Source organism: Eriocheir sinensis, chromosome 33, assembly GCF_024679095.1.
Source record: "Eriocheir sinensis breed Jianghai 21 chromosome 33, ASM2467909v1, whole genome shotgun sequence".
Lineage (NCBI taxonomy): Eukaryota > Metazoa > Arthropoda > Malacostraca > Decapoda > Varunidae > Eriocheir > Eriocheir sinensis.
Genome location: NC_066541.1, coordinates 8549166 through 8576672, shown reverse-complemented (window position 1 = coordinate 8576672; position 27507 = coordinate 8549166). Strand labels below are relative to the sequence as shown.

Genomic DNA, 27507 nt, shown 5'->3' with positions numbered 1-27507 from the left:
GAGGCAGAGAAGGAGGAGAGGGAGGTGGAGGAAGGAGAGGGGCGGATTGTGAGGTGAGAAAAAGTGAAATGGCAACGAAAGGGAAAAGAACAATATTAACTCGTATTTTTTTTTATTTGTTTATTGTTTTGAAGAGCTGGAGGAGGAGGAGCCAGGGAAGGAGGAGAAGGAGAAGGAGATGGAGGAAGGAGAGGGGCGGATTGTTCGGTGAGAAAAAGTGAAATGGCAAGGAATAGGAAAAGAATAATATTAACTCGTATTTTTTTATTTGTTTATTGTTTTGAAGAGCTGGAGGAGGAGAACAAACAAAAGAGGAAAGTAATATGAAGTGTGAAAAGTAACCAAGATTATTTTTGTTTTTGTTTTCCTGCAATTTGTTTCTTTTCTTCATATATTTTTCCTTGAGCTCTTCGGCAGAACTTTTTTTTTTTTTTTTTTTTTTTTTTTTGCATCGGTCCAATTCCGTTCCCAAATCAAGTCACATTCCTGATGCAGAGAAAAAAGGAAAAGAAATATAAAGTAGGAAAACTAACAACAATATTTTCGTGTCTTTTCCTTCAGTTTCTTTCTTTCCTTCACATTTATTTTCCCAATCTTTTCGCAGGGACCTTTTATTTTTATTTTTTTACTTTAGTCCAATTCCGTTCCAAAATCAAGTCCACATTCCAGATCCAGACAAGGAAAAAGGGAGACAAGGAATTTGAGGTCTTAATAAAAACACGGCGAGGGAAACAATTAGCTGATTAAGAAAAAGATAAAAAAAAGGGAAGGGGGGCAAATCGGAACAAAGGAAGAAGACACAGCGTGACAAATAACAGGAGGAACGACAAGACAGGTGATGGAGGGGACGAGACAGAACGGAAGGACGAGTTTGGACAAAAGGAGAAAAAAAAAGATGCATGACTAATGTTACGGGAAAATGACAGGTGGAAGCAGGGAAAAATACGAGGACAAGGAAAGATGATAAATGGAACAAGAGAGAATGGAAATAAAGGAGAGGAGAGGAGAGGAGAGCAAGGAGATGAAGAATATATGAAGTAAAGGAGATAAATGATGCTGATAATAAGGGAAAGTGACGATAATGGAGGGAAAGGCAGAGAATGGGAATAATAGAGAGGAGAGGAGGATTAGGAAGAGGAGGCTATACGGAGAAAATAATAGATAGGGAAAGAGAAGAAAAATGATGATGAGGAGGAGAAGGAGGAGGAGGGGAAGGAGAGATAATGTACGAAAGAGAGGTATGAGATAATGGATAGGATAGGAGGACAAGAAAGGGAAGAACATATGGAGGAAAGAAGAGAAATAGGATGATGAAAATAAGGAGGAAAAGATGAAAAGGAAGGAAGAAAGGAAGACAAGAAAAGGGAGGATAAGAGAGATAATATAAATAGGTAGGAAGGGAGACTAGACATTTGAGAAGATAAAAAAAATGAGAAAAATAATAGGGAAGGATAGAGGAGAAAAAGGAAAAGGGAGATGGGAAAACAAAGAAATGGAAAGGAGGAAAAAAATGTAGTTGAGAGGACAGAATAGACGACAAAGAAAATGGAAGAAAAGGGAGAGAGAATGAGATGAGAGAATAGATAAATTAGATAAAAGGAAAAAAATGTAGAAAAGAGAAGATGAAAGGAAAAGATAGATAAGAGAACAGAGAAATGAGGATGCAGAAATCACAGTGAAGAGGACAGAGAAGATGAGAAAGAAAACAATGGAAGAAAATAAAGGAAACAAAAGCAGAAGAAAAAGTGGCGAGAGAATAGAGAAATGAGATGAAAGGAAAAAAAAAGTGAAAGGAAAGAGTTAAAAGACCAGAAAAACAAGGAGACAAAAGTGAGAGTGAAGAGGACAGAAATGATGATGAGGAAAGACACGAGAGGACAGGTGAGGACTTGAAGAGACAGGTGGCACGATTAATGATCCGGCCCCACCTTCCTCACCTGAGATAACGAAGCCAGTTACAGGTACACATACACACCGGCGTCTGGGGCACCGTGATTGGGTGACAGGTGTGTGTGTGTGTGTGTGTGTGTGTGTGTGTGTGTGTGTGTGTGTGTGTGTGTGTGTGTGTGTGTTATAATTACTCTGCACTATTAGGTATTCTGTCTTGCTTACTTTTCTCTCTCTCTCTCTCTCTCTCTCTCTCTCTCTCTCTCTCTCTCTCTCTCTCTCTCTCTCTCTCTCTCTCTCTCTCTCTCTCTCTCTCTCGTGAGGTGTGTGTGCGTGCGTGTGTGTACATATTTGTCCAGTCAAGACTGAGCACAAGTATAAACACGCACATGGTCTCACACACACACACACACACACACACACACACATTCACACAACGAGAGAGAGAGAGAGAGAGAGAGAGAGAGAGAGAGAGAGAGAGAGATAACGCCAGTATCGGCAGAGGGATCAGGGGTGAGGGGGGGAGTGACTATTGTGTTCTCGGGTTCTCAATCAGGAGACCAACTGGAGCGCTGACATCATTCCTAAAGCCGTGACGTCACTGTTGGAAGCATGACGTCAGAAGCGTTAAAAAAATATTGAGAAGCTTATCTATGTAGGACAGAACGCATCACCTGTCATTTTTATCATTGTTATTATCATTCCTATTCTTCTTTTTCTTTTTCTTCTTCTTTTTGTTATAAGTCTCATTCTAATTCTTCGTTTTCTTCTTCTTTTCTTATTATTTTTATCATAGAACGCATCACCTGTCATTATTATCATTATTATTATCAATCCTATTCTTCTTTTTGTTTTTCTTCTTCTTCTTGTTAAATTCTCATTCTAATTCCTCGTTTGCTTCTTATTTTCTTCTTATTTTTTTTATCATAGAACGCATCACCTGTCATTATTACCATTATCATTATCATTCCTCTCCTATTTCTCATTATCATTATTCTCATTTTCACTCTTCTTTTTATTTTATTTTTCTTCTTGTTTTTATCAGGTAGAGAGGGAGGGGTACGGACACTACAAGCTACCTGTTCATAAGCTCCCCTTAAACACCTGAGGCTCCGAGATATAGAAAATGAAAGTGAGACCAATGAGAGATAGATAGATAGAGGACGAGATGATATAGACGTTGTAAAAGTAGAGGGACATAAGGGTGAGGTAAAAAAAATGCCCCGTGTCCGCCGCTTAGTTACCTGTCGTCAGTTTAATTAACCTTTGTTGGTATCGATTTGTTTACCTGTTTCTCACCTGCTCCATCTGGCGACAGGAACTGTACTATTTTATTTGACTTTAACTATTTACCTTTTTTTAACTTCAACTATTCACCTTGTTTTATGTACCTTCCGACAGCCTAATAACCCTTTCATGTGTAGCGAATTACCTGTTTTTCAACTTCACTCTACCGGTAGCAACTGTATTTTATTTAACTTTAACTATTTAACTTCTTTTGCTTCATCCATTTAACTGTTTTTTTTTTCTTGTGTACCTGTCCGTCATCTACACTATTATTATATGTATTCTGTCTTGCTTACTTTTACCACTCTCTCTCTCTCTCTCTCTCTCTCTCTCTCTCTCTCTCTCTCTCTCTCTCTCTCTCTCTCTCTCTCTCTCTCTCTCTCTCTCTCTCTCTCTCTCTCTCTCTCTCTCTCTCTCTCTCTCTCTCTCTCTCTCTCTCTCTCTCTCTCTCTCTCTCTCTCTCTCTCTCTCTCTCTTTCTCTTTCTCTCTCTCTCTCTCTCTCTCTCTCTCTCTCTCTCTCTCTCTCTCTCTCTCTCTCTCTCTCTCTCTCTCTCTCTCTTTTTAAACTGACGAAAACTATGTACACAACATATTTGTTTTTGCCGACGACACTTTATGCGATCGTTCGAGTAGCATATGTTTCACTGTGCACTTTTCAGGGCTTAAAATGTCACTTTTTTCTTGTGCATTATTTCAAAAGCCCTTTACACTTGTTCACTGTGTATTTAGCATCACTAGTGGTATGGGGCATGTTCTTCGCCACCTGTGAGCAGCCACTTTTACCTGCTGGATGGACATTTCCTTCACTGTTGGCCCTGCTGCAGTGAATGTGTTCCACTGGCGGGACACCCTGGAGGTGAAGGTTCTCTCTCTCTCTCTCTCTCTCTCTCTCTCTCTCTCTCTCTCTCTCTCTCTCTCTCTCTCTCTCTCTCTCTCTCTCTCTCTCTCTCTCTCTCTCTCTCTCTCTCTCTCTCTCTCTCTCTCTCTCTCTCTCTCTCTCTCTCTCTCTCTCTCTCTCTCTCTCTCTCTCTCTCTCTCTCTCTCTCTCTCTCTCTCTCTCTCTCTCTCTCTCTCTCTCTCTCTCTCTCTCTCTCTCTCTCTCTCTCTCTCTCTCTCTCTATCTCTCTCTCTCTCTCTCTCTCTCTCTCTCTCTCTCTCTCTCTCTCTCTCTCTCTCTCTCTCGTACCGAATTACCTGTTTTTCACCTGTTCCATTGGTCGGCAGCATTTTATAACTTTTTTTACGGTAGAGGCGACAAGAGGATGATAATGAAAAGATAAGCTTACAAAATACCGCCCCTTTGAAAAGACTAGCGGCTGATGGCAGAGAAGATTATACCACGTTTAGTTTTTTGCCTCTTCCTTACCTGCTGCACCTGTCATCAGCGTAATTGAACTTTTATCTAGTGTTAAATGTTTGCATGTCTGTTTTGTGCGTGTTTGGTGTGTGTGTGTGTGTGTGTGTGTGTGTGTGTGTGTGTGTGTGTGTGTGTGTGTGTGTGTGTGTGTGTGTTGCTCATCTTTACCGTTTCTTTTTTTCTTCTTTCTTTTTTTCATTATATTTTCATCTAATTATTTACTTATGATTTGTGTGTGTGCGCGTGCGTGTGTTTGTGTGGGTAGGGGGGTGGGGTAATTAAGTGTAAATCGTGTAATCAAAGTTTTTCCTGCCCTTAATCTGCCTCACCTGCCGCTGGCTTAATTAAGGTTTATCTTGCAATCAACGCCCTCACCGGCCCCTAATCTGCCTCACCTGCCGCCAGCATAATTAAGCTGAATCTTGTAATAAACGCTTTTACTTATTCCATACTTGCCCGACCTTTTAGCAGCATTTATATCATCTTATTCTCAACGTCTTTACCTGTATAACCTGTTCCATCTGTCAGTATTTTGGTCCATCTTGTAATCAACTTCTTTACCTGCCTCTAATCTGCCTCACCTGCCATGATCATTAGCTTATTTTTTAATCAACGCCGCCCTTACCAGTCTTACCTGCCCCGCTTGTCATTTTAATTAAGCTTAATCTTGTTTACAAAATTTAAATTATCCCTAACTTCCCCTACCTGCCAGCATAATTAATCCTAATCTTGTAATCAACGCCGCCCTTACCTGTCCCTTACCTGCCCCACCTGTCATCATAATTAAGCTTAATCTTGTTTACAAAGTTTTAATTATCCCTAACTTGACCTACCTGCCAACATAATTAATCCTAATCTTGTAATCAACGCCGCCCTTACCTGTCTTTTACGAGCCCCACCTGTCTGCGTTTAATTTTCATCTTGTAATCAACGAACTTACTTGTCCCTAATCCGCTCTACCTGTCAGCGTAATAAATCTTCATCGTGTAGTCAACCTCTATCTATCCCTTACCTGCCCTTCCTGTCAGCATAATTAATCTTCATCTCTAACCAACAAACTTACCTGTCCCTAACTTGCTCCCCCTGTCAGCATAATTAAGCGTTATCTTGTTTACAACTGTTTAATTGCCTCTTCCTGTCAGCATAAATAAGTTTTATCATGTAATCAACGCCGCCTTTACCGGTTTCGTGCTTGCCCCACCTGTCAGCATTATTGATCTTTTTCTTGTTTATTTTCTTGTTCTTTTATAACGTTCTTGCACTTTCATTTTTTTTTCTCTATTTGATCGGTATTTTCCAACATCTCGTTTTTTATCTTATTTTAAATTTTTCATTTCTAAGGGAGGACAAAGTATTTTTTTTTTTTTAATGGCTGTGTCCACGTTGTATAACTTGGTGTGCGTCCTTGGTCTGTGTACGTCCTTGGTCTGTACGTCCTTGGTCTGTACGTCCTTGGTCCCTAAATGGAACAAGAGATAGAAGGACGCGGCGGACTAGAAAATAATAGCCATGCGGAGGAAATCTGATTGACATGGAAATCAACGTCACAAGTTAATGAAATAGGAACGAACTCTGCGATTTTTCAATACATATCGCAATAAGTTATTAAATCTGAACCGAAAAACTATGAATATAAATGCATGTATTAATAAACACACAAACACACACACACACACACACACACACACACACACACACACACACACACACACACACACACACACCAGTCAGCAATACGTGTCACTTTTCTAAGCTAAATATATAGAGTCAGGCTTTTGAAACACTTGTTATGTAAATACTTCCCCCCCCCCCCCCTCTCTCTCTCTCTCTCTCTCTCTCTCTCTCTCTCTCTCTCTCTCTCTCTCTCTCTCTCTCTCTCTCTCTCTCTCTCTCTCTCTCTCTCTCTCTCTCTCTCTCTCTCTCTCTCTCTCTCTCTCTCTCTCTCTCTCTCTCTCTCTCTCTCTCTCTCTCTCTCTCTCTCTCTCTCTCTCTCTCTCATATCATCATCATCTCATAATTTTAACATCTGAATCTAAACTAAGTAGTCCTGATCACTTATATGGCTCCGCTGTGATAATTAAAGGGATCCAATAGTCTTAAGAGGGATCCACACCTATTTCTTGGAAGTGGCGAATAATGGGAGGATGGGGACAGGAAAGGTTAGGTGGCCTCGTTGGTGGTAGTATATGGTTATCGTTTTTGTAGTAGTTGCAGTAGTAGTAGTAGTAGTAGTAGTAGTAGTAGTAGTAGTAGTAGTAGAAGATTTAGTTCCTTCTTGTTTCCTCTTTTTCTTTGCTTTTCTTTCTCAAAATCAAATTAATGTCTATGTAATTATTAGCTTAGATTTCTTGCCATTTTGTGTTTTTCCAGGTTTTCGTTTTCCTTCATTCCCGCCTTTCTTTATCCTCCTTTTCCCCCTTTTTTTTCCTCCTCTTTTCCTTCTTTACTTCTTTTTCACACCAATACTTATATGGCAACGTATCTTTACTTCTTTATTTCCTTTCCGTGTGCGTTATGTCAGAGGGAGGCGGCGGAAATTGCAGAGCCGTAAATTGCAGGGACGAAGAGCAGAGTACATTGGTGGTGGCGGTGATTGCAGGAACACAGGCGTAAAGGGGATGGGTTGCGGTGATATCCGTATTATGACAGTGGTGGCGGTGGTGATGATGGAGGTGAAAGTAACAGTGATGATGATAGGGAAGGAGGATTACGTGAAGGTGGTGCTGGTGATGACAGCGGTGGTGGTGATCGAGGTATTGATAGAGAGTGGAAATGGTGGTGGTGGTGTTGTTGGTGGTGGTGGTTCCGATAATTGTGGTGAGGATATTAGTGTAGGTGATGAGTGTAGATGTTGGTGTGGTGGTGATTGTGGTGTTAGTGAAGATGGTGGGGAACTGAAGGTGTAGTGGTGGTGGTGATGATAGTGGTGGTGATAAGTCTTTGATAATGCGACAGCTAACAATGAAGACCGAGAGAGAGCAAATCTTCGCCCCGTCAGTCAAGTCACGAATTCAGACACACCCAGAAGAGAGGGTTGATGAGAGACTTTATAAAGCAATTAATGGGCAAGGAGAGAGAGAGAGAGTATACAAACTCTCCTGAAGTAGGCGCTGAGAGTGGCACAAGAGGCTGTCGTTTCTAAGTTTTTTGAGAAGTGGTCCATAAATTTTAAGACACAATTGTCTGGTCGTTAAATTAAAGGGTTGTTAAGTGGTTGTATGGCAAGGGGAAGGGGGGAGATGGAAGGGCGTATAGGGGGGGAGGGGGGGAGGGGAGGGTTAAGGGGTGTCAATCAAAGGGTTGGTTTTACTTCCTTATTGGCATTATTATTACGATATTATTGTTATTGTTGTCGTTGTCGTTGTTTATAATTCGAAGTGTCAATTTTACTTTCATGTTATTATTTCATCATTGTCATCGTTATTTTCCTCCTCCTCCTCATCACCATCATCATCGTCATCGTCAATCGTCCTTCACTCATATTTGCTAAGTCACTTTCACTTATTTATTTTTTTACTTTCAACTCCCCATCACCTCTGCAGTCTCTCTCTCTCTCTCTCTCTCTCTCTCTCTCTCTCTCTCTCTCTCTCTCTCTCTCTCTCTCTCTCTCTCTCTCTCTCTCTCTCTCTCTCTCTCTCTCTCTCTCTCTCTCTCTCTCTCTCTCTCTCTCTCTCTCTCTCTCTCTCTCTCTCTCTCTCTCTCTCTCTCTCTTTTTTTCTCTCCCTCTCTCCACTCCCCCTTCACTTTACATTCCCTTTGCAACCTTCGCACCGTCACCTTCACTCACCTTTGTACTCTCCTCCCTATTCCTCTCTCTTCCACACCCACTGACCTAACATCTCTCTTCCCTATTTCTCTTTCTTCACTCTTTGCCCTGACATCTACTCCTTGGTACTCTCTCTCCCTTCAACCTTGCATTTCTCTTTTATTTTCCTCCGCTGTACTTTTCTCTCTTTTCCTCCTTTACTTTACTCCTCCTTCCTCTCTCCTTTACTTATTTTTTCCTCTCCTTTCTTTTCTCTCTTCTGCTTTGTATCTCCCACCTTTTCTTTTCCTTATTTTTCTTTTCTTCTCTCTCTCATTTCTATTCTTGATCTTTAGCTTCAGGTCATATTTATTTCTTCCTCTGGTGTCATATCTATTAAGGTCTCTGTGTCTTCGTCTTTCTGTATTTTCCTCTCTTCATCTTCCCTTCCTTTTCCTCATATATCCATCTTTTCCCTCGCCTCTTCGTGTTTTCTCTCATCTCACCTGATTTTTTTCTTTCTCTTCCTTCCTTCTTTTCTTTATCTTTATTTTCGCTATTTAACTTATTCTCTTGATTCCCAAAATTACCTCATTCTTATCTGTATTTCTTCTCCTCAATTTGTTTTCTTTTTTCACTTTTTATGTCTTGTCTTCCGTGGTCGTCTTTTTTTACTCCTTTTTTTTCTTCATTTATCGATTCCCCGCCATTTTCCTTTCCTTCCTCTTCATTATTATTCTCAATCTTTTGTTTCAATTCTCAATTTTTGCCTCTCGTGTGACATTCCCTGAAAATTTTGTCTCTGCTTTCTTTTCTTTTCTTCATTTTTTTTCGTTCTCTATCTCTATATTTTGTTTTAACTTTCAACGTAGTTTCTGCCATTTCTTGTATTCTCTGCTCCTTTTCTGTCTCCTGCCTCTGCTCTGTCTGGCTCCTCCGACCTTTCTCTCTTATACAATTCTCCATCTCAGTAATTGCCCTCACTCTTATTTCTATCTACTTATCCTACTTATCTGACTCTTCCTCCCTCATATTCTCTGCCTAAATAAAAGTAAAAAATAATAATAATGATAATGATAATAATGATAATAATAATAATAACAATAATAATAATGATAATAAATAGTAATAATAATAATAATAATTATAATAATAATAATAATAATAATAATAATAATAATAATAATGATAATAATGATAATAATATAACGATAAGAATTATATTATGACTTTAATAATAATAATGGTTCGGAGTTAATATGTTAATTTAATAAGTGTAATTGCTTTGTCTATGAGCATGAGTTATTATTATTATCATTATCATCATCATCATCATCATCATCATCATCACCATTATTATTATTATTATTATTATTATTATTATTATTATTATTATTATTATTATTATTATTATTATCAACACCATTTTTTTGTTCTACTTTTCCTCACTTCATTTCTTTTGTTCGTTTGTTTTCCTCGTTCTGTTTTGTTACACTTTTTCTGTTCTATCTATCTCCTTTTTCACCCCATTTTTTTCTCTTTCCCCGATCATAACTTATTTTTCTCTTTCTCTTCCTCTCCCCCATATTTGCGTAGGTATTTTTCCGTTCCATTTTTCGCTCTGTCCTTTCTCCTGTTTTTATCATGGTTTTCTCTTTCCCTTTTTTCCTTTCCCTTCCGGCTGGACTTTTTTTTCGTTCAATCTTCCACACACGATTTTTTTTTTCCTTTTATGATCCTATATTTCTTGTTTTCCCTGACGCTCATTTTAAATCTAATTTCCTTGTTTTCTCGCCTGAATGTGTTTGTCCTCCTGTTGCCTTGTTTTTGTTGTTGTTTTTTTGCTTTCTTCCATCCACTCTTTCTTTCTTCTCTTGTTTTCCATTTCCTCTCCCTTCCTCCTCTGGGAATTGCATTTTCTTTTCTTTTTAACTTTACTTTGCACCGTCTTTTTCCTCTTCCTCTTCCTTCATCTTCCTCTTGCTCTGGTTCCAAAATATATTCCTCCACTTCCTCTTGTTTTATTTATTTCTCTCCCTCTTCTCTCCTCCTTCACTTTTCCTTCGTTTTTCATAACTTTTTCTTGTATTTTATTTTTTTATTTTCTTCCTCTCCCTGTTTTCTTCTCACGCTTCAGTTTGTCTCCTCCTTTTATCTTCTATTTTCTTCGCTTCGTCTCTTCCTGCTTTTACCTTCGACATCTAAGTGAGTTTTGTCTTTTTTTCCTTTCTTTCTTCCCCTATTTTTATCTCTCCCAACTTCCTTTCTCCATCTTAATCACTCTCTCTCTCTCTCTCTCTCTCTCTCTCTCTCTCTCTCTCTCTCTCTCTCTCTCTCTCTCTCTCTCTCTCTCTCTCTCTCTCTCTCTCTCTCTCTCTCTCTCTCTTTTATTGCCTTCTTCCTTTTCTCTCCGTGAATAGAAAGATTATTCCACTATTTCAATTAAAGACGTGGGAGATTCTTAACCCTTCTCCTCCTCCTCCTCCTCCTCCTCCTCCTCCTCCTCCTCCTCCTCCTCCTCCTCCTCCTCCTCCCACTTTTTCCCCCCTTCTTTATTGTCCTCGTGATCTCTCTCTCTCTCTCTCTCTCTCTCTCTCTCTCTCTCTCTCTCTCTCTCTCTCTCTCTCTCTCTCTCTCTCTCTCTCTCTCTCTCTCTCTCTCTCTCTCTCTCTCTCTCTCTCTCTCTCTCTCTCTCTCTCTCTCTCTCTCTCTCTCTCTCTCTCTCTTTTCCGTCATCATTTTCTCCTTTAATCTTTCTCTTTTCCTTTTTTATTTCCTCTTTACTCTTTCCTCCTTTTATCTTTTTTCTTTCATCGTGATTTCTTACCCTCCTTCCTGCTTACCTTTTTCCATTAGATCTTATTGATGACTTTTCTCCCTCCCTCCTTCCCTCCCTCTCCTCCATGACTCTCTCAATCTTTTTTTTTCCCCTCCCTCTCTTTTATCTTCTCTTCATTATCCATTACTTCCTCCGTCACACCCTTCTCTGACCTTCTTCCTCCTCCCACTTTCCTTCTTCCCTTTCCTTTCTTCGTCCTTCCTCCTCCTCCTCCTCCTCCTCCTTTCGTCCCTTTTCACTTCCTCTTCCATTATCTTTCATCTCCAATTCTCTTTGTAAATCCTTATTTTTCTGTTTGACCTTCGTTAGCTCTTCCTTAATTTGCCCTCCTTCGTTTCTCTTCCTCTTTCGTATTCGTGTCAATATCATTTTCTATTCCTTTGATTGTTCGCCATTTTGCTTATTCGCTTGCTTTTTTTTTTATTGACATTTCTTCTTCATTTCTTTCCTCTTCACTAATTTGCCTCTTCTCTCTCTTTCGTATTCGTCTATTTCATTCTATATTCCATTAATTATTCACTTTGTCTCTTATTCTCTTGCTTCTTATTATTACTGCATCTCTATTTACATTTCTTTTCTTCTGTTTGTTTCCTTTTTCTTCAATTTTGCGTCTTCTTTCTCTTCCTAATTCATCTTTATTTCACTTTTATTCCTTTAATTATTCGCCATTATGCTTTTTCTCTTGCTTCATATTATTACTCCATTTTTATTGACGTTTCTCCTTTTCCATTTTTCTTTTTCTTCTTATTTGCGTCTTCTTTCTCCTCTTTATTTTTCCTTTTTTTCCTTATTTTATCGATTATCCGCCATTTTACTTATTCTCCTGCTTCTTAATATTTCTCCATTTCTCTTTACATTTCTTCTCTTCTCTGCGTTCTTTTTTTTCCTATTTGTGTCTTTCTCTTCTTTTCTTTTCTTTATTTTTATTTTCGCTATTTTACTTATTCTCTTGCTTCCCAAAATTACCTCATTCTTATTTGTATTTCTTCTCAATTTATTTTCTTTTTTCACCTTTTATGTCTTGTCTTCCGTGGTCGTCTTTTTTTACTTTTTTTTTCTTCATTTATCGATTCCCCGCCATTTTTCTTCCTTCCCTGCTTCCTCTCCCGCCTCCCTGCGTCCATTTTTCATCGTTATCTATCGGTCTCTTCACTCCCTCCTATTTTATCTTTATTTTTGTTTTCTTGTTCTTCGTCCTAGTTTTCTTTCCAGTCGATTTATATTTCACTTTTATTTCTGTGCATATTTCTTTTTCCATATTTATTCTTTTCCTCTCCTTTTCCACCTCTCTTCTCTCTTCCACTTTTATCCTTCTTGCTATCCTTCCTCTTTTCTACCTGTTTCTTTCCACCGACATATTTTCATACTCACATTTTCCTTCTTTCCTCTCTTGCACCTTCCTTCTCATTACTTCATTTCCTTTCCCTGAGATTAGTTTACCCTTTTCCTTCCCTTTACCTCATTTTCTTTCTCCCACTTATTTTTCTCTATTTTTTTTACTTCTCTCCTATCAGTTATAATCTCATTCCTATTTCATATGTCTGTTTCCTTCCTCTACCTGCCTCTTTTTTTCCCTTTTTCCTTCCCTTTACTTCCCCGTTTTTCTCTTCTTCTTTTATCCTACTCGCTATTTTTCCTTCTCTTCTATATATCTATCTAACGACCCACTTACTGTCAGCCGTACATTTCCTATCCTCTCATCTTCCTCATTATTTCATTTCCTTTCCTCGAGACTAGTTCACCCTTTTCCTTTTCCTTTCCTCTCCTTTTCTTTCGCTCTACCACTTTTTCCCTCCTCCTTCTCCTCCTCCCTTTTCCCCTATCAGTTCTTATCTCATTTCTGTTTCTATGCGCGTTTTCTTTCCTTTACTTACTTCCACTTCTTCTTTTCCTTTCCTCTCACTTTCTCTTCCACCTTTATCTTTCTCCCCATCCTCCCTTCTCTCCTTCTCTTCATCTGTACATCTCCTCTCCTCTCTTCCACCCTCCCTCTCCTCATGCCTTCATTTCCTTTCCTTAAGACCAGTTTTACCTTTCACTTTTCCTTTCCTTTTCTATTCTTTTCCTCCCTACTTATTCCCTCTTCTTCTATCCTTCTCTTCTACCTGTTCCTATCTTACAGCCTACTTTTATTCGCATATTTTTTTCTCTCCTCTCTTTTACCTTCCTTCTCCTCATTGATTTATTTCCTTTACTTTTACTTTCCTCTCCCTTCTTTTTCTCATCCACATTTACCCTTCTTCCCATCCTCCCTTCTACTCTTCTTACTCACTTTCTTTCATCTGCACATATTCTCTCCTCTTCTCTCCTTTCTTTTGCCTTCCTAACCATTACTTCATTTCCTTTATTCTCCCTTTTCTCTTCCTTTCCTCTCTTCCACTTTTACCTTTCTCCCTATCCTCCCTTCTCGTTTCCTTCTCACCCATTTTCTCTCATTGGTATATTTCCTCTCCTCCTCTTTTTTGCCTTCCTAACCATTGCTTCATTTCCTATACTTTCCCTTTCCTCTTCCTTTTCTCTCTTCCACTTTTACCTTTCTCCCTATCCTCCCTTCTCACCCACTTTCTCTCATTCGCACATTTCCTCTCCTCTCTCTTCCGCCTTCCTCGTCGTTCTCATTACCGCGCGTCGACACAGGATGAATAAGACATATGCTCCAGAAGGAATATAAGAGTGCAAAAAAGAGAGACCCGAAAAAGCCGGCACCCTGTTGATAGTTAGAAAATAATTTATCGCCGGTATGCTGTTGGTAATTAAGAGTAGGCCAGTGGTGGTGATGGGGGGGGGGGGGGGTAGCGATGGAAAGGGAGGTTAAAAAATGAAGGGCAGGAGGGGGGAAGAGCTGCGGGGAAAGAGAGGGAGGGAGATAAATAGTGGAGAAGGGAGAGTTATGTAGTGGCAGGTTAGGTTAGGAAGGAGAGAGGAACGGGGATAGGCCAGGAGAGGGGAAGGGTAGCTATGGAAAGGGAGTTGAAAAAAGGAAGGGGAGGAGGAGGTGCTACTGGAATAGGGACGGAGGGAGATGAAGAGTAGAGAAGGGGATAGGGGAGAAGGGGAGCGATGGAAAGGGAGTTGAAAAAAAAAGGAAGGGGAGGAGGAGGTGCTACTGGAATAGGGACGGAGGGAGATGAAGAGTGAAGAGGGGATGGGAGCGATGGAAGAGTTAAATGGGAAAGGGAGGAGAGAGGGTGCTACAGAAGAAGGGTGGGAAGTTACAGGTTTGAAGAAGAGAAATAGCTAAGGGAAGCGATGGAGAGGGAGGAAGAAAAAAAAAAGGAGGGAGGGGGCGCCACGGAGGAGAGGAGGAAGGGAGAAACAGGATAGAGAAGGGAGAAGTAATGGGATTTTAGGTTAGGAAGAAGGAGTAAGAGATAAGGGGAGAGGGTGAAGAAAGCGATGGGAAGGGAGGAGGAAAGAAAAGGAAGGAAGGGGTGAGGGAGTGTTGCTGGAGAAGAGAGAGAGGGAAATAAATGAAGGAGAAGAGAGAAGTGGCAGGTTAGATTAGGAAGAAAGAAAGGAAGAAGGAGAAAGAGAAGGAGATGGAGGGAAGAATTGGAGGCAGATTAGGTTAGTAAGAAATAGAAAGAGATAATGGGATAGGAAGGGAGAAAGGGAGGAGAAAAGAGAAGTGGCAGGTTAGATTAGGAAGAAAAGAAGGAAGAAGGAGACAGAGAAGAAGGAGATGGAGGGAAGAATTGGAGGCAGATTAGGTTAGTAAGAAATAGAAAGAGATAATGGGATAGGAAGGGAGAAAGGGAAGAAGGAAATGAAGGAAGTATAGGAAAAGGGAATAGGAAGAGAAGATAAAGAGGGGGAGAGGAAGAAAGGAGAGTTAAACGGAACTGGATATTGAAGGTTGCGATATAAAAATAGTCCAGAGAATTGGGTTAAAGAAGGGGAAGAGGAGGGGAAGGAAAGGCGAGGGAGAGGAGGGAGAGAGGGGAGGACATGAGCATTAGCGTATCAGAGTTCTTACGGAAGGGGAAAAGGCGAAAGGGAAGATGGCGAGGTTGGAAAAGGGGAAATGGGGAAAGGAAAACGGAAATTATAGGGACAAAAATAAACAATAGGAAATTAGTGCAAATAATGGAGTAAAGAAGACGAAGAGAATGGAAGACTAATGAAGATGGGAAAGGAGAAAAGGTAAAGGGGAAAAAGAAATCAATAACTAAGGAGAGAAGAGGCGGAAAGGGGAAAGTTAGCGAAAATGAAAAGAATAAGAAAAGAAAGATAGTTATGGAGGATGGAAGACGAAGAAGAGGAGACTAAGGGAGAAAAGAGAGAGAAAAGAAAAGGAAAACAAAACAAGAGGACGAAGAAAATAAGCCAGTGAACATGAAAAGAATAAGAGAAGAAAGGTAGTTATGGAGGATGGAAGACGAAGAAGAGGAGACTAAGGGAGAAAAGAAGGGAGAAATGAAAAGGAAAACAAAACAAATTATAAAAGGGGACGAAGAAAATAAGGTAGTGAACATAAAAAAGAATAAGAAAAGAAGGATAATTATGGAGGAAGGAAGACGAAGAAGAGGAGACTAAGGGAGAAAAGAGGGAGAAATGAAAAGGAAAACATAACTAATTATAAAAGAGGACGAAGAAAATGAAAGAATGTAAGGGAGAGCAAAAGAGAGAGAGAGAAGAAGGGGGCAAGATGAGGTGAAGAAGGTGTGAAAGGGATTGGGGTGGGGGGGCAGGCTTAAGCAGGTGTGTCAGGGCTACAATGGGATCAGGTGTGGCGTAGGTAACTGGGGGAGGTAAGGGGCCCCGCATCCCCCTGACAGGTGTAGGCTACAGGCAATCACCTTAATGAAGCTGCCGCCCAGGTGAAGGTGAAGCAGGGGAGGAGGAGGAGGAGGAGGAGGAGGAGGAAGAAGGGAACGGACGTAAAAACAAGTGGAGAAAGAACAGAGGAAAAATAAGAAATGGGAGAATGAGTCAATTGTTCGTATCATTACTACTGCTACTACCACTACTACTACTACTACTACTACTACTATTACTACTACTACTACTACTACTACTCTACTACTACTACTATCAGCCACCCTATCACCACCTTTCCCATTCGTCATTTTTAACTTTTTATCCTTTATTTTATTTTTATTCTCCTTGTCTTATTCCTTCCTTTTTTTTCCTTCTACCTGCATTTGCAAGTCTCGATCCATCCTTAAAGCCGTATATTTCGCTAGTGCGGGTGGGAGCACACACACACACACACACACACACACACACACACACACACGCACACACTCCGGTAGCTCAATCGGTTAGAGCGCTGCGCTGAAAAGTCACATTTGCCTACGTTCTTACACACCTTTGATTAACTCACCTCGTCCATCTCCTATTGTCTAATCACCCTTATTAATCACCTTCACCTGCAACCACACACCTTTAATTAATCATCATCTCCATCCTCTCCATCTCCCATCTCCAATTATTTATTCACCCCTAATCACCTACACCTCCTCGTTTTTTTTTTTTTTTTTTATTGTGTCAGAGCAGCGTTTAGTGGGCTTTTTTTTTTTTTTCCACCCTTGAGCTGCCTCCCTTGCTATAAAAAAACACGTTAATTAATCCACTTCCCCCATCTCCAGTCATTAATTCAAGTTTAATTATTTTTACCTACGCTCCCATACACTTAATTAACCCACCTCATCCATCTCTAATCATTAAATCATCCTTAATCACCCATACACATTAATTAACCAAACTCGTCCATCTCCAGTCCTCAAACCACCTTTAATCACCTTTACTTATGCCCCGACACACCTTTAATTAACTCATTTTACCCATCTGCAATCATTAACTACTGCTTAAGCACCTTTACCAGTCCCAGTTACATTTATCTATGCTTCCTTAACCCTTAATTGACCACCTCATCTATCTTCAATCATTAATTCACCCCTGATTACCTCTACGTACTCCCCACACCTTTAATTAACCCACCTCATCTCTTCTTCCTCAGGGTTCGGAGAACTTGGCGCTCAGGCTCAAGGACTCAGCCGTCACGTCACAAGGAGCCTCTTCCTCCAGGACAGCAGCGGGCGCGAGCGAGGGGGCTTCCGCAGGGGGCGCCGTGGTGCCCTCCCTGTTTCTGGACGAGGAGGCGTACATAGCGGCCGCCACCCTGGCCCCCGGGAAGGACGCCTACAGCAGGAATAAGTTCAACCAGGCGGAGAGTGACAAGCTGGCGTCCAACCGAGCCATTCCCGACACCAGGCATTTTACGTGAGTGGGCTGTTTTGTTATTTTTTGTCTTGTTTTATCTTATCTTTTTGATCTTTTCTATCATATCTATTTTCTGCTGTATTTTTATCTTATTGTTATTTCGTCTTTTGTGTGTTTTACGTGTGAGGGTTCCAGGGTATTGTTATTTATTTTATTTCATTTTGTTATTTCTATCATTATTTTTTGTCACGTTTATTTTTCATCTTGTTTTTATTGTTGTTCATCTTTTTTGTGCTTGTAGTGTGTGTGTGTGTGTGTGCGTGTGTTTTATGTGTTTGTGAGTGTTCCAGCGTTGTTGTTGTTGTGAGAAGTTTGTGTTTGTTTTTCCTTGATTTTTTTTTTTTTTTTTTTCATACTTGTTTCATGTTGTCGTTCTGGCTTTTTTTTCCTGTATGTTTATTTTTTCGTGTATCCTTCTCTTTCTTATTTTTTTTGCTATGTCTGTGAATGTTTTTTTTTACTCACATTTCTTTCTCACTCTTTCTGTCTCTTTCTCTTTCTTTCTTTCTTTCTCTCTCTCTCTCTCTCTCTTTCTTTCTTTCTTTCTTTCTCTCTCTCTCTCTTTCTTTCTTTCTTTCTTTTCTCTCTCTCTCTCTCTCTCTCTCTCTCTCTCTCTCTCTCTCTCTCTCTCTCTCTCTCTCTCTCTCTCTCTCTCTCTCTCTCTCTCTCTCTCTCTCTCTCTCTCTCTCTCTCTCTCTCTCTCTCTCTCTCTCTCTCTCTCTCTCTCTCTCTCTCTCCCCCTCCCTCCCTCCCTCCCTCTCCTTCCCCCCCTCGCGCCTCCCTCTCGTTCCTTCCAACTTGCGCCAGCGAAACAGAATTAAAGGACGGGTTAAAAGTAAGTTACGCCGCTCCAGGTCACGTGGGACAAAATTAGGCAGAAAGTGTAGGTAATTAGAACACCTGCGAAAGGGAGCCGAGGTGCGTCGACCCCGGGTAAACAAGGGGAGGGTCTGGGCTTGAAGATATATTGTGTTATTTTTGTTTTGTTTTTGTTTTCAAGGAGACGCAGAATAGCACCAAGACAGTGTTAGTTATTGTGTTTTTGGATGAAGGAGACAGAGTACAGCACTAGACCAATGTTGGTAATGTCGGCTTCTTCTTTATTATCATTGTTGTTGTTTTGGGTTGTCTGTTTTAATATATATACTTTTTCCTTTTTGTTTCCACTTATATCGATGCTGTCAGGTTTTTTTACGTGGCATTCTTAGTACCATGAGTAGTAGTAGTAGTAGTAGTAGTAGTAGTAGTAATAGTATCAGTATCTCTTTTTGGCCACTCCTCTCTAATCTATTCAGGAGCAGTAAGTAGCGGGCTTTTTTGTTTTCATTATTGTTTTCCTTTTTTTTACGCCCTTGAACTGTCTCCTCTGCTGTAAACAAAAATAGTATTAGTATTGGTATTGCTATTATTTATATTTTTCCCCTATTACTTTCTCTTTCTTACTTTTCTCCCCCTTTTTCTAGCGCCATGTCAATTAATTATTACGTGGAATATTGTAATTATCATTATCTTTTATCATTAGTCTATTTTCATTATTTCAGTCATATTACATAATTCTCCCCCCCCCCCCCACACACACCTGTTTCCACGTCCAATATTTTTTTTACTCAATTTGGGTCCTTATCTACTTTTAATCAGCTGAATATTCTAGTAGCACATAGATTTTTTTTCCCTACCCCTCCCGCCCTGCATCCACTCACCTGTTCCCTTATTAAGTATTCATGGCACCTGCAGCCCGCTCCGCCAACTCCACCTCCACGTCCTGCCCTCCTCCACCCGCTCCACTTTCTTCCCCCCCCCCCCCCCCTCTCTCTCTCTCTCTCTCTCTCTCTCTCTCTCTCTCTCTCTCTCTCTCTCTCTCTCTCTCTCTCTCTCTCTCTCTCTCTGCCCCCCCCCCCCAAAAAAAAAAAAAAAAAGCTGCTTCCTCTTACCTCCACTTTATTTCCTCTTCCTCTCACGCACTCGCTTCCACCTCCATTCCTCCTCTCGTTTCTCCTTTCTCTCTCTCTCTCTCTCTCTCTCTCTCTCTCTCTCTCTCTCTCTCTCTCTCTCTCTCTCTCTCTCTATCTCTCTCTCTCTCTCTCTCTCTCTCTCTCTCTCTCTCTCTCTCTCTCTCTCTCTCTCTCTCTCCTCCCTCTCTCTCCAGTCTGTTCTTTCCTCCTTAATCCGTGTTTTTTACCTCTTGCTCTCCCTCCTCCTCCTCCTCCTCCTCCTCCTCCTACCTCCTTCTTACCTTCCGCTTCCTCCATCTTTATTTTGCTTCCTCCTTATTCCCCTTATTCGTATGTGAGATTGGGAGAAATGGGGGAAGGGGGGTTGATTCTCTTTTCGTGTTATATTGATTTTGAGAGAGAGAGAGAGAGAGAGAGAGAGAGAGAGAGATAATTAAGTCACTGTTACTAAGTGGGTCTCTCTCTCTCTCTCTCTCTCTCTCTCTCTCTCTCTCTCTCTCTCTCTCTCTCTCTCTCTCTCTCTCTCTCTCTCTCTCACTGTAAGCAACGACCAAAGTGATAACTAAGTTCCTGCGTCCTTTAAAAACTGGCACATGCACGCATGCACAAACAAACACGTACACACACACACACACACACACACACACACACACACACACACACACACACACACACACACACACACACACACATTTGTTCTTTTAATTAAATGATACAAACTCTAACACCATCACAACTACAACAAGAACAACAACAACAACTACTACTACTACTATTACTACTACTACTACTACTACTACAACTACTTTGTTCCTATGTGCGTGTTTGTCTGTTTCGGTCTGTCTTTTTTTCTATGTATCGACCCTACAACCTATTACCTACCTGCCAATCTAGCCTCTTACCAATCGTGTTGCCTTAATTCGAGGCGTTCTGGCCCTCGAAAAAAAATGCCAGATTATCTGGAAAGCATAATTTGGTACAGAAAAGTGGGTCTACTATAAAAAAAAATGTTTTGCTTATTCCAATGTAATTCAAAACAAAGCTATGAATATTAAGAACAATTTTCTTCACTAATCTTTGATTCACTAGCGGTATTATGGTAAATGAAACTATGAATCTTCGGTTGCACCGCTGTAGAATTTAAGACCTGTTTTATGGTCTACAAAAAACTCCTGTACTATCAGTTTTAGGCACTTGATACACTAAAGCAATTAATAAATCACGAACACAGGCTTTACTTGTTCATTATGTATTTATACCTTGGAGGAATTTTTATACGACTTGGCATTCTAAACCAAAACACCAAAAAAAAAAAAAAAAATCCTTTTGACCTGTATCGGTTTTCATCGGCTCATCACCATCTCTTCTGGTACAAACTCCCCTCTCTGCCTCTCATAGTTGCTACATTCTACAATTAGGTGTTCCACTGTTTCTTTCTCCCCAGTGTCCTAGACAGCTACAGCCCTTTGTGTTGATAAGTCTTGGTGAGAGTGAGTTCGGCCCCTCAGCGGCTCCTTTCGGTACTGTGCTGGTTTCTGCCTTTTAGATATCTCTTTACCACGAGTTCTACTGGCTAGATTCTGTTCGGTACTTTCCAGATTAAACATAAGTCTTCGTGGAATCTATTAGAAAAATGGTTCAAGCTATACATGCGTCAGGAGATTAGAAAAAAATGCTAGAATGGTGTAAGGTTAGGTGCGAGTATTTAGCTTGTAATAACTGAATGGTAGAGTGTTTCTCACCACTTCCCATGAAAAATGTTAGCATAAACACTTGGGATCAATGTCTTGTAGACTATAGGCACAGTGCATCATGATTTATCACGTGAGCGATTTTAAGTGTGCGAGTCCTCATCCCTTCAACAGGAGTTGACTCAGTTTTAATTAAAGTAGCTAGCGATCACTGGCAATTTTGGGGGGGCCAGAACGCTTCTAATTAATGGCTTTTTACTTTTCTACCTCTTTCCCATCCATCTATTCATTACTCCACATACGGCCTATTTCCTCAAGTGTCTAACTATACTTTTCTACCTTATTTTTCAGTTACCTACCTTACTTACCTTTCTACCCACCTTCCACCTCCCTCCCTACCTACCTACCAACCTATTCAGCTAGCTACATACCTATCTGTATCTATCTACCTACCTACCTACCTACTTACCTACCTACTTACCCACCTGTATCTACCTGTGCACCGTGCCACAGGTGGCGTGACCACATGTCCCTTGGCGCAGCGAGAGAGAGAGAGAGAGAGAGAGAGAGAGAGAGAGAGAGAGACACACACACACACACACACACACACACACACACACACACACACACACACACACACACACACACACACACACACACACACACACACACACACACACACACACACACACACACACACACACACACGCACACACACAGAATGGCACCTGTCACTTTTAACCTGACCCTTTCCTTCCTCACCTTTCCTCTATCTCTACCTCTCTCCCCTCACATCACCTGCCCGTCTTCCCTTCCTCCCCTCACCCTTATTTGGTAACACTGACCCTACACGTGCCTCACCTGAACACACATCATTAGTGCTACCTGACCTCTGCCACCACCACCACCACCACCCTCACCATCACCACTATTCAGAGAGGGGAGAGAGAGGGGAAGGGTTTGATTTGACCACTTGTGATTCCCCTCTTCCTTCCCCCTTCCCCCCCTTCTTCCTCCTCCTCCTCCTCCTCCTCCTCCTCCTCCTCCCCTTCCTTACTTCCTGTATCTCTTTCGTCCTTTCCTTCCGGTCATCCTCCTTCTCCTCCTCCTCGCCGTCCACCATCAGAAAGGGAAGAAGGGAAGAGGAGAAAGAAGTATCACATTATCCCTTCTCTTAAGTTCCTCTCCCTTCTTCTTCTTCTTCTAATTCTTCTCTCTCTCATTGTCTCTTCTTACCCTGTCTCTTCCTTTCTCCTCTTCCCTTTCTCTCTCTCTCTCTCTCTCTCTCTGTCTCTCTCGCTCTCTCTCTCTCTCTCTCTCTCTCTCTCTCTCTCTCTCTCTCTCTCTCTCTCTCTCTCTCTCTCTCTCTCTCTCTCTCTCTCTCTCTCTCTCTCTCTCTCTCTCTCTCTCTCTCTCTCTCTCTCTCTCTCTCTCTCTCTCTCTCTCTCTCTCTCTCTCTCTCTCTCTCTCTCTCTCTCTTGCTCGCTCTCTCGTGTCATGTCGGTTACGTCTTATCCTCCCCTCCTCCTCCTCCTCCTCCTTCAGTTCAAATTTATTTCTTGATATCGCACATCTTTCTTCCTACTTCTTTCACACCCACATACTCCAACCCACCCATCCACACACACACACACACACACACACACACACACACCAAAGTGCTTTCATCTGCTCTGCGGACACCAAGTGACTGTCGAGCAGATTAAATCACCAGTGCGGGCAACCTCGTAATGGGCCAAGAGGCTTTATATTGCCTGCATTTTCATGTTTCCTCCTCCTCCTCCTCCTCCTCTTCTTCCTCTTCGTCAAATAAACGCAGCTTTAAACTTATTTGAGTTTTCTGAACCGTGCACTTGATAGGGGGATAGACGGACACACAGACACAGACACATAAGTAATACCAGTAATGTTATCCGCATAATTTATATATTTTTTCAGCTCGAGGGCTGCAATTTTATTATTATTATTATTATTATTATTATTATTATTATTATTATTATTATTATTATTATTATTATTATTATTATTATTATTATTATTATTATTATTATTATTATTATTATTATTATTATTATTATTATTATTATTATTATTATTATTATTATTATTATTGACAGACGGATACACACACACACACACACACACACACACACACACACACACACACACACACACACACACACACACACACAGACATACAGGCAAACAGGCGGACACATTTACAAGATAATTAATAATACATGTGAAAATGAAAACGAGAAACAGTGAGACCAACTTGAACACTGATAAAAAAAAAGGGAGAAAGAATTATAAAAAAAAGAAATAGAACGAGTTGGTCACGATTTAGTATGTTATGAAATCAATGGGAAACACCAAGAGAGATGAGCACAATAAGTGATAAACATGTTATTAGGCAAAAGGAAGCGTATCCGGTGTTGGTAAGAATAAGAGAGAGAGAGAGAGAGAGAGAGAGAGAGAGAATGATTAACCCTTTTCCTTTTCACCCTTTGGCATTCTACATTTTGATCTTCCATTATTTTCCTATTTATCTTTACCTCCATCATCATCATTATCATCATCATTATCATCATTTCAATCATCATTATCACCATCGTCATTCTCGTCATCATTATTATTTTCTCGTCCATCTTTTCATCCTCATTTATCATATATTTTCTGTTTCTTTCCCTATCACCATCACTATCATCATCATCACCACCATCATCATCATCATCATCACTTTCACTTTCACCATTGTTTTCATTTTTTTTATTCCTTTTATCTTTTATTTTAATTCATTTTTCCTCTCATTACACTCTTTACCGTTTCCACTCTGCTCTTGTCTAATCTTTCGCTTCCTCTCCCTTTATTATCCTCTCTTCGTTTTTATATGTTCGCCTTTGTAGTGTAGTATCTTTTTCCTCTTCCTCCTCCTCATGCTGCTCCTCCTCCTCCTCCCCTCTCAGTCTCATCTTGCTTCCTCTTTCTTCTCTTCCGGATATTAAAAGTGTATGATTTTGTTGTATTTTTTTTATTTTCTTCTATCTTCTGCTTCTTCTTCTTCTCCCTCCTCTTGTTTCTGCTCCTGGTTCTCCTCCTTTTGAATTCTCTTCCTCTTCCTCCTCCTCTTCCTCGTAATTTCTAATAGCAAAGAAGTTGAAATGAAAAGTTTGATGACTCTCCTCTCTCTCTCTCTCTCTCTCTCTCTCTCTCTCTCTCACAAAAAAAAATATGTATATACGTTTGACTTCACTTCCTCTCCCTCCTATCTTCTCTTCCTTCCTCCCTCCCTCTTCCTCCCTCCCTTTCCCCCCCCCTCCTCCCTCCCTCTTATCCTTCCTTCCATTTATCCTTCTCTCCAAACTTTTTCAGCATCCATAAATTTTACTCCTCTTCCTCCTACTCCTCCTCCTCCTCCTCCTCCTCCTCCTCTTCCTCCGAGTCATTTTTCTTCGTTTATTTTAGTGTGCTTTCTTTATTCTTCTCTCTCTCTCTCTCTCTCTCTCTCTCTCTCTCTCTCTCTCTCTCTCTCTCTCTCTCTCTCTCTCTCTCTCTCTCTCTCTCTCTCTCTCTCTCTCTCTCTCTCTCTCTCTCTCTCTCTCTCTCTCTCTCTCTCTCTCTCTCTCTCTCTCTCTCTCTCTCTCTCTCTCTCTCTCTCTCTCTCTCTCTCTCTCTCTCTCTCTCTCTCTCTCTCGCTCGCTCCTGTCATGTCGGTTACGTCTTATCCACCCTCCTCCTCCTCCTCCTCCTCCTCCTCCTCCTCCTTCAGTTCAAATTTATTTCTTGATATCGCACATCTTTCTTCCTACTTCTTTCACACACACACACACACACACACACACACACATGTCCTCCCGGCTATGTATCAACACACAAGACAGCACTAATGAGCCTGTCTGAAGCACCTTGGCCAGGCAGGTGTGTGAGGCGACAGGTGGTGCTGACAGACGGGACAATGCTGAGCGGGTGAGCGTCAGCAGCAGCCTCACTGACAGACGGACGAGTAGATGTGACTCAGCTGGGATGCGGATTGTGGCTTGTTTTGCGCCTCTTCTATTCTTCTATTCCTTTTATTCCTTCACTTTCTTCTCCTGATTTTTTTCTTCTAACTTTTACTTCATTTTCTTCATTATATTCCACTTCTCTTTTTCTTTTTTGTCTTGTATTATTATTATTCTGGTGTGTATTAATTTTTTCCCTCTTTGCATCCTTCCTCTCCTCTTCCTTCTCCGTCCTTTCTTTTTCGTCTTGTATTATTCTTATTCCTATCCTCCTCGTCTATCTTGTATTGCCTTTCTTTTTTTCATCATCCGCTTTCTCCTACTTCTTCATCTTCCTCCTTTTATTCCATCCTTGTCTTCTTCTCTTCTCGTATTATTTTCTTTTCCTCCTTTATGTATTGTATCTATTTCCTTTTTTATCATCTTCCTCATTCTATTTTATCCTTCTACTTTATCATACTTTTCTTATTCTCCTTTACCTTCTCGTATTTTTCATCTCCTTCTCCGTCTTATGTCACCTATACTGTTTATCATTCCCTTCCTCTTATTCTTCTTCCCCTCATATTCTTCTTGCTCTTCCTTATCTTCCTCCTCCTCCTCCTCTTCCACCTTTTGCTTTCCTCCTCCGTCATTTCTTCTTGAGTCCTTGTCAGTCTCTTTCTCTATCTGTCTCTGTCTCTCTCTCTCTCTCTCTCTCTCTCTCTCTCTCTGTCTCTCTCTCTCTCTCTCTCTCTCTCTCTCTCTCTCTCTCTCTCTCTCTCTCTCTCTCTCTCTCTCTCTCTCTCTCTCTCTCTCTCTCTCTCTCTCTCTCTCTCTCTCTCTCTCTCTCTCTCTCTCTCTCTCTCTCTCTCTCTCTCTCTCTCTCTCTCTCTCTCTCTCTCTCTCGACTAAAACACTCACTGGTCTTAAAACATTTCATAGGTAAACACACCCCTTTTCCTCTTTCGCAGCAGCTTTTCTGGGCCAAACATCTTTCAGCGGGTAGAAGGCAGCAGGGAGACAGGTCGCGCACAATATACCCCCCGACGCTGAAGAGGCTCGAGACAGACTCAGCCGCTGCAGCAAACTGACGAGGAAAGTTAAGAATCTCAAGCGCCGTGCAAAAGTTCAATTCACGGCTCGTCAGGCGGCTAAGTGACAGAACGAGGAGGAAAGAGTGGAGCGGAGTGCCGGAGAATTGCAAGGGTGGATGGTAGTGTGATAGGTAGGGAAGGTGGAGGTAGAATTGCGATAGGAAGAACATTGAAAGGAAAGGAGATTGGAAGTAAGGAAGGAAGAGCATGGAAAGAAAAGGGGATTTGAAAGAAAGAAACGTGAGGAAAGAATAGATGGGCAAGGAAGAAAGAGTAGTGCAAAGATGGAGTGGGAAGAGGAAAAAAAGGTGAAAAGGCTGAGGTAGAAGGAAGAATATCGAAGGAAAAGAAGATCAGAAGGGAAGAAACTAAAAAAAAAAAGAATAGTTATGGGAGGAAACGGTGCAAAGATAGAATGTGAGGAGAAAAAAAAAGAAGAGATGAAGGTAAAAGGAACGAGGAAGGGAAAGAAGAGTAATAAAAGGAAAGGAACGTGAGGAAGAATTAGATAAAAGGAGCGACAGAGAGAGAGAGAGAGAGAGAGAGAGAGAGAGAGAGAGAGAGAGAGAGATAGGAACGGGTTAACAAGGAGAGAGGAGGAGGAGACAAGAGAGATAGATAAATTTAGATAGATAATGAGCAAGATAGAGAAGAAAAGAGGTTGAAGGAAGTACATGGAAAAAAAAAAAAGGATGGGAAAGGAAGAAACGTGATGAAGGAATATGTGTGTGAGGAAAAAATGCGAAGACAGGGTAGGAGGAAAAAAAGAAGCACTAGAAGAAAAGAGGTTGAAGGAAATACATGGAAAGGAAAGATAACGAGAAAGGGAGAAACGTGAGAAAGGAAGTTATTTGAGGAAAAGTGCGAAGATAGGGTAGAAGGAAAAAAGAAGCGGTAGAGGATAAGAGGTAGAAGGAAGAACATCAAATCAAAAGAGGAATGAAAGGGAATAAACATGAGGTATAGATAGTTATATGATGAAGATATGCTTAAAATAAACTGGCAGAAGAAAAATAAAAGAGGTGGAGGTGGAAGGAAAAACATGGAAGGAATGGAGGAGTAAAAGGAAATAAACGTAGAGAAGAAGTAATTGTGAGGGGAAGGAATGCAAAAATAGAATGTTAGGAGGGAAGAAAAGAGAAGAGGTTTAAGTTAAAGAAGGAACATCGAAGGAAAAGAGGAATAAGAGGGAATACACGTGTGGCAGGAATAGCTTTTTTTTTTTTTTTTTTTTTTTTTTTTAAAGCAGAGGAGACAATTCAAGGGCGTAAAAAAAATGAAAAATAATGAAAAAAACAGACCGCTATGAAAAAAAAGACCGCTGTGTAAGGAAGAAGTGCAAAGATAAGTAGGAGGAAAAGAAGAGGTGGAGGTAGAAGGAACGAGGTAGAAAGAACATGGAACAAAAGAGGATAGAAAGAGAAGACACCTGACCAAGGAATAGTTAGT

The 27507-nt window shown here is 40.8% G+C and overlaps 1 protein-coding gene across 2 annotated transcripts in view; it reads left to right on the top strand.

Moving 5' to 3' along the window:
• The window catches only part of LOC127006686 (polypeptide N-acetylgalactosaminyltransferase 2-like), a 102725-nt gene that overhangs the window by 29090 nt on the left and 46128 nt on the right, over window positions 1–27507 (top strand). For both annotated transcript variants that reach the window (XM_050876881.1, XM_050876882.1), the window contains one exon: window positions 17079–17341. In XM_050876881.1, coding sequence (XP_050732838.1) covers window positions 17079–17341 — 263 coding nt within the window. The remainder of the gene's footprint in view (window positions 1–17078; window positions 17342–27507) is intronic.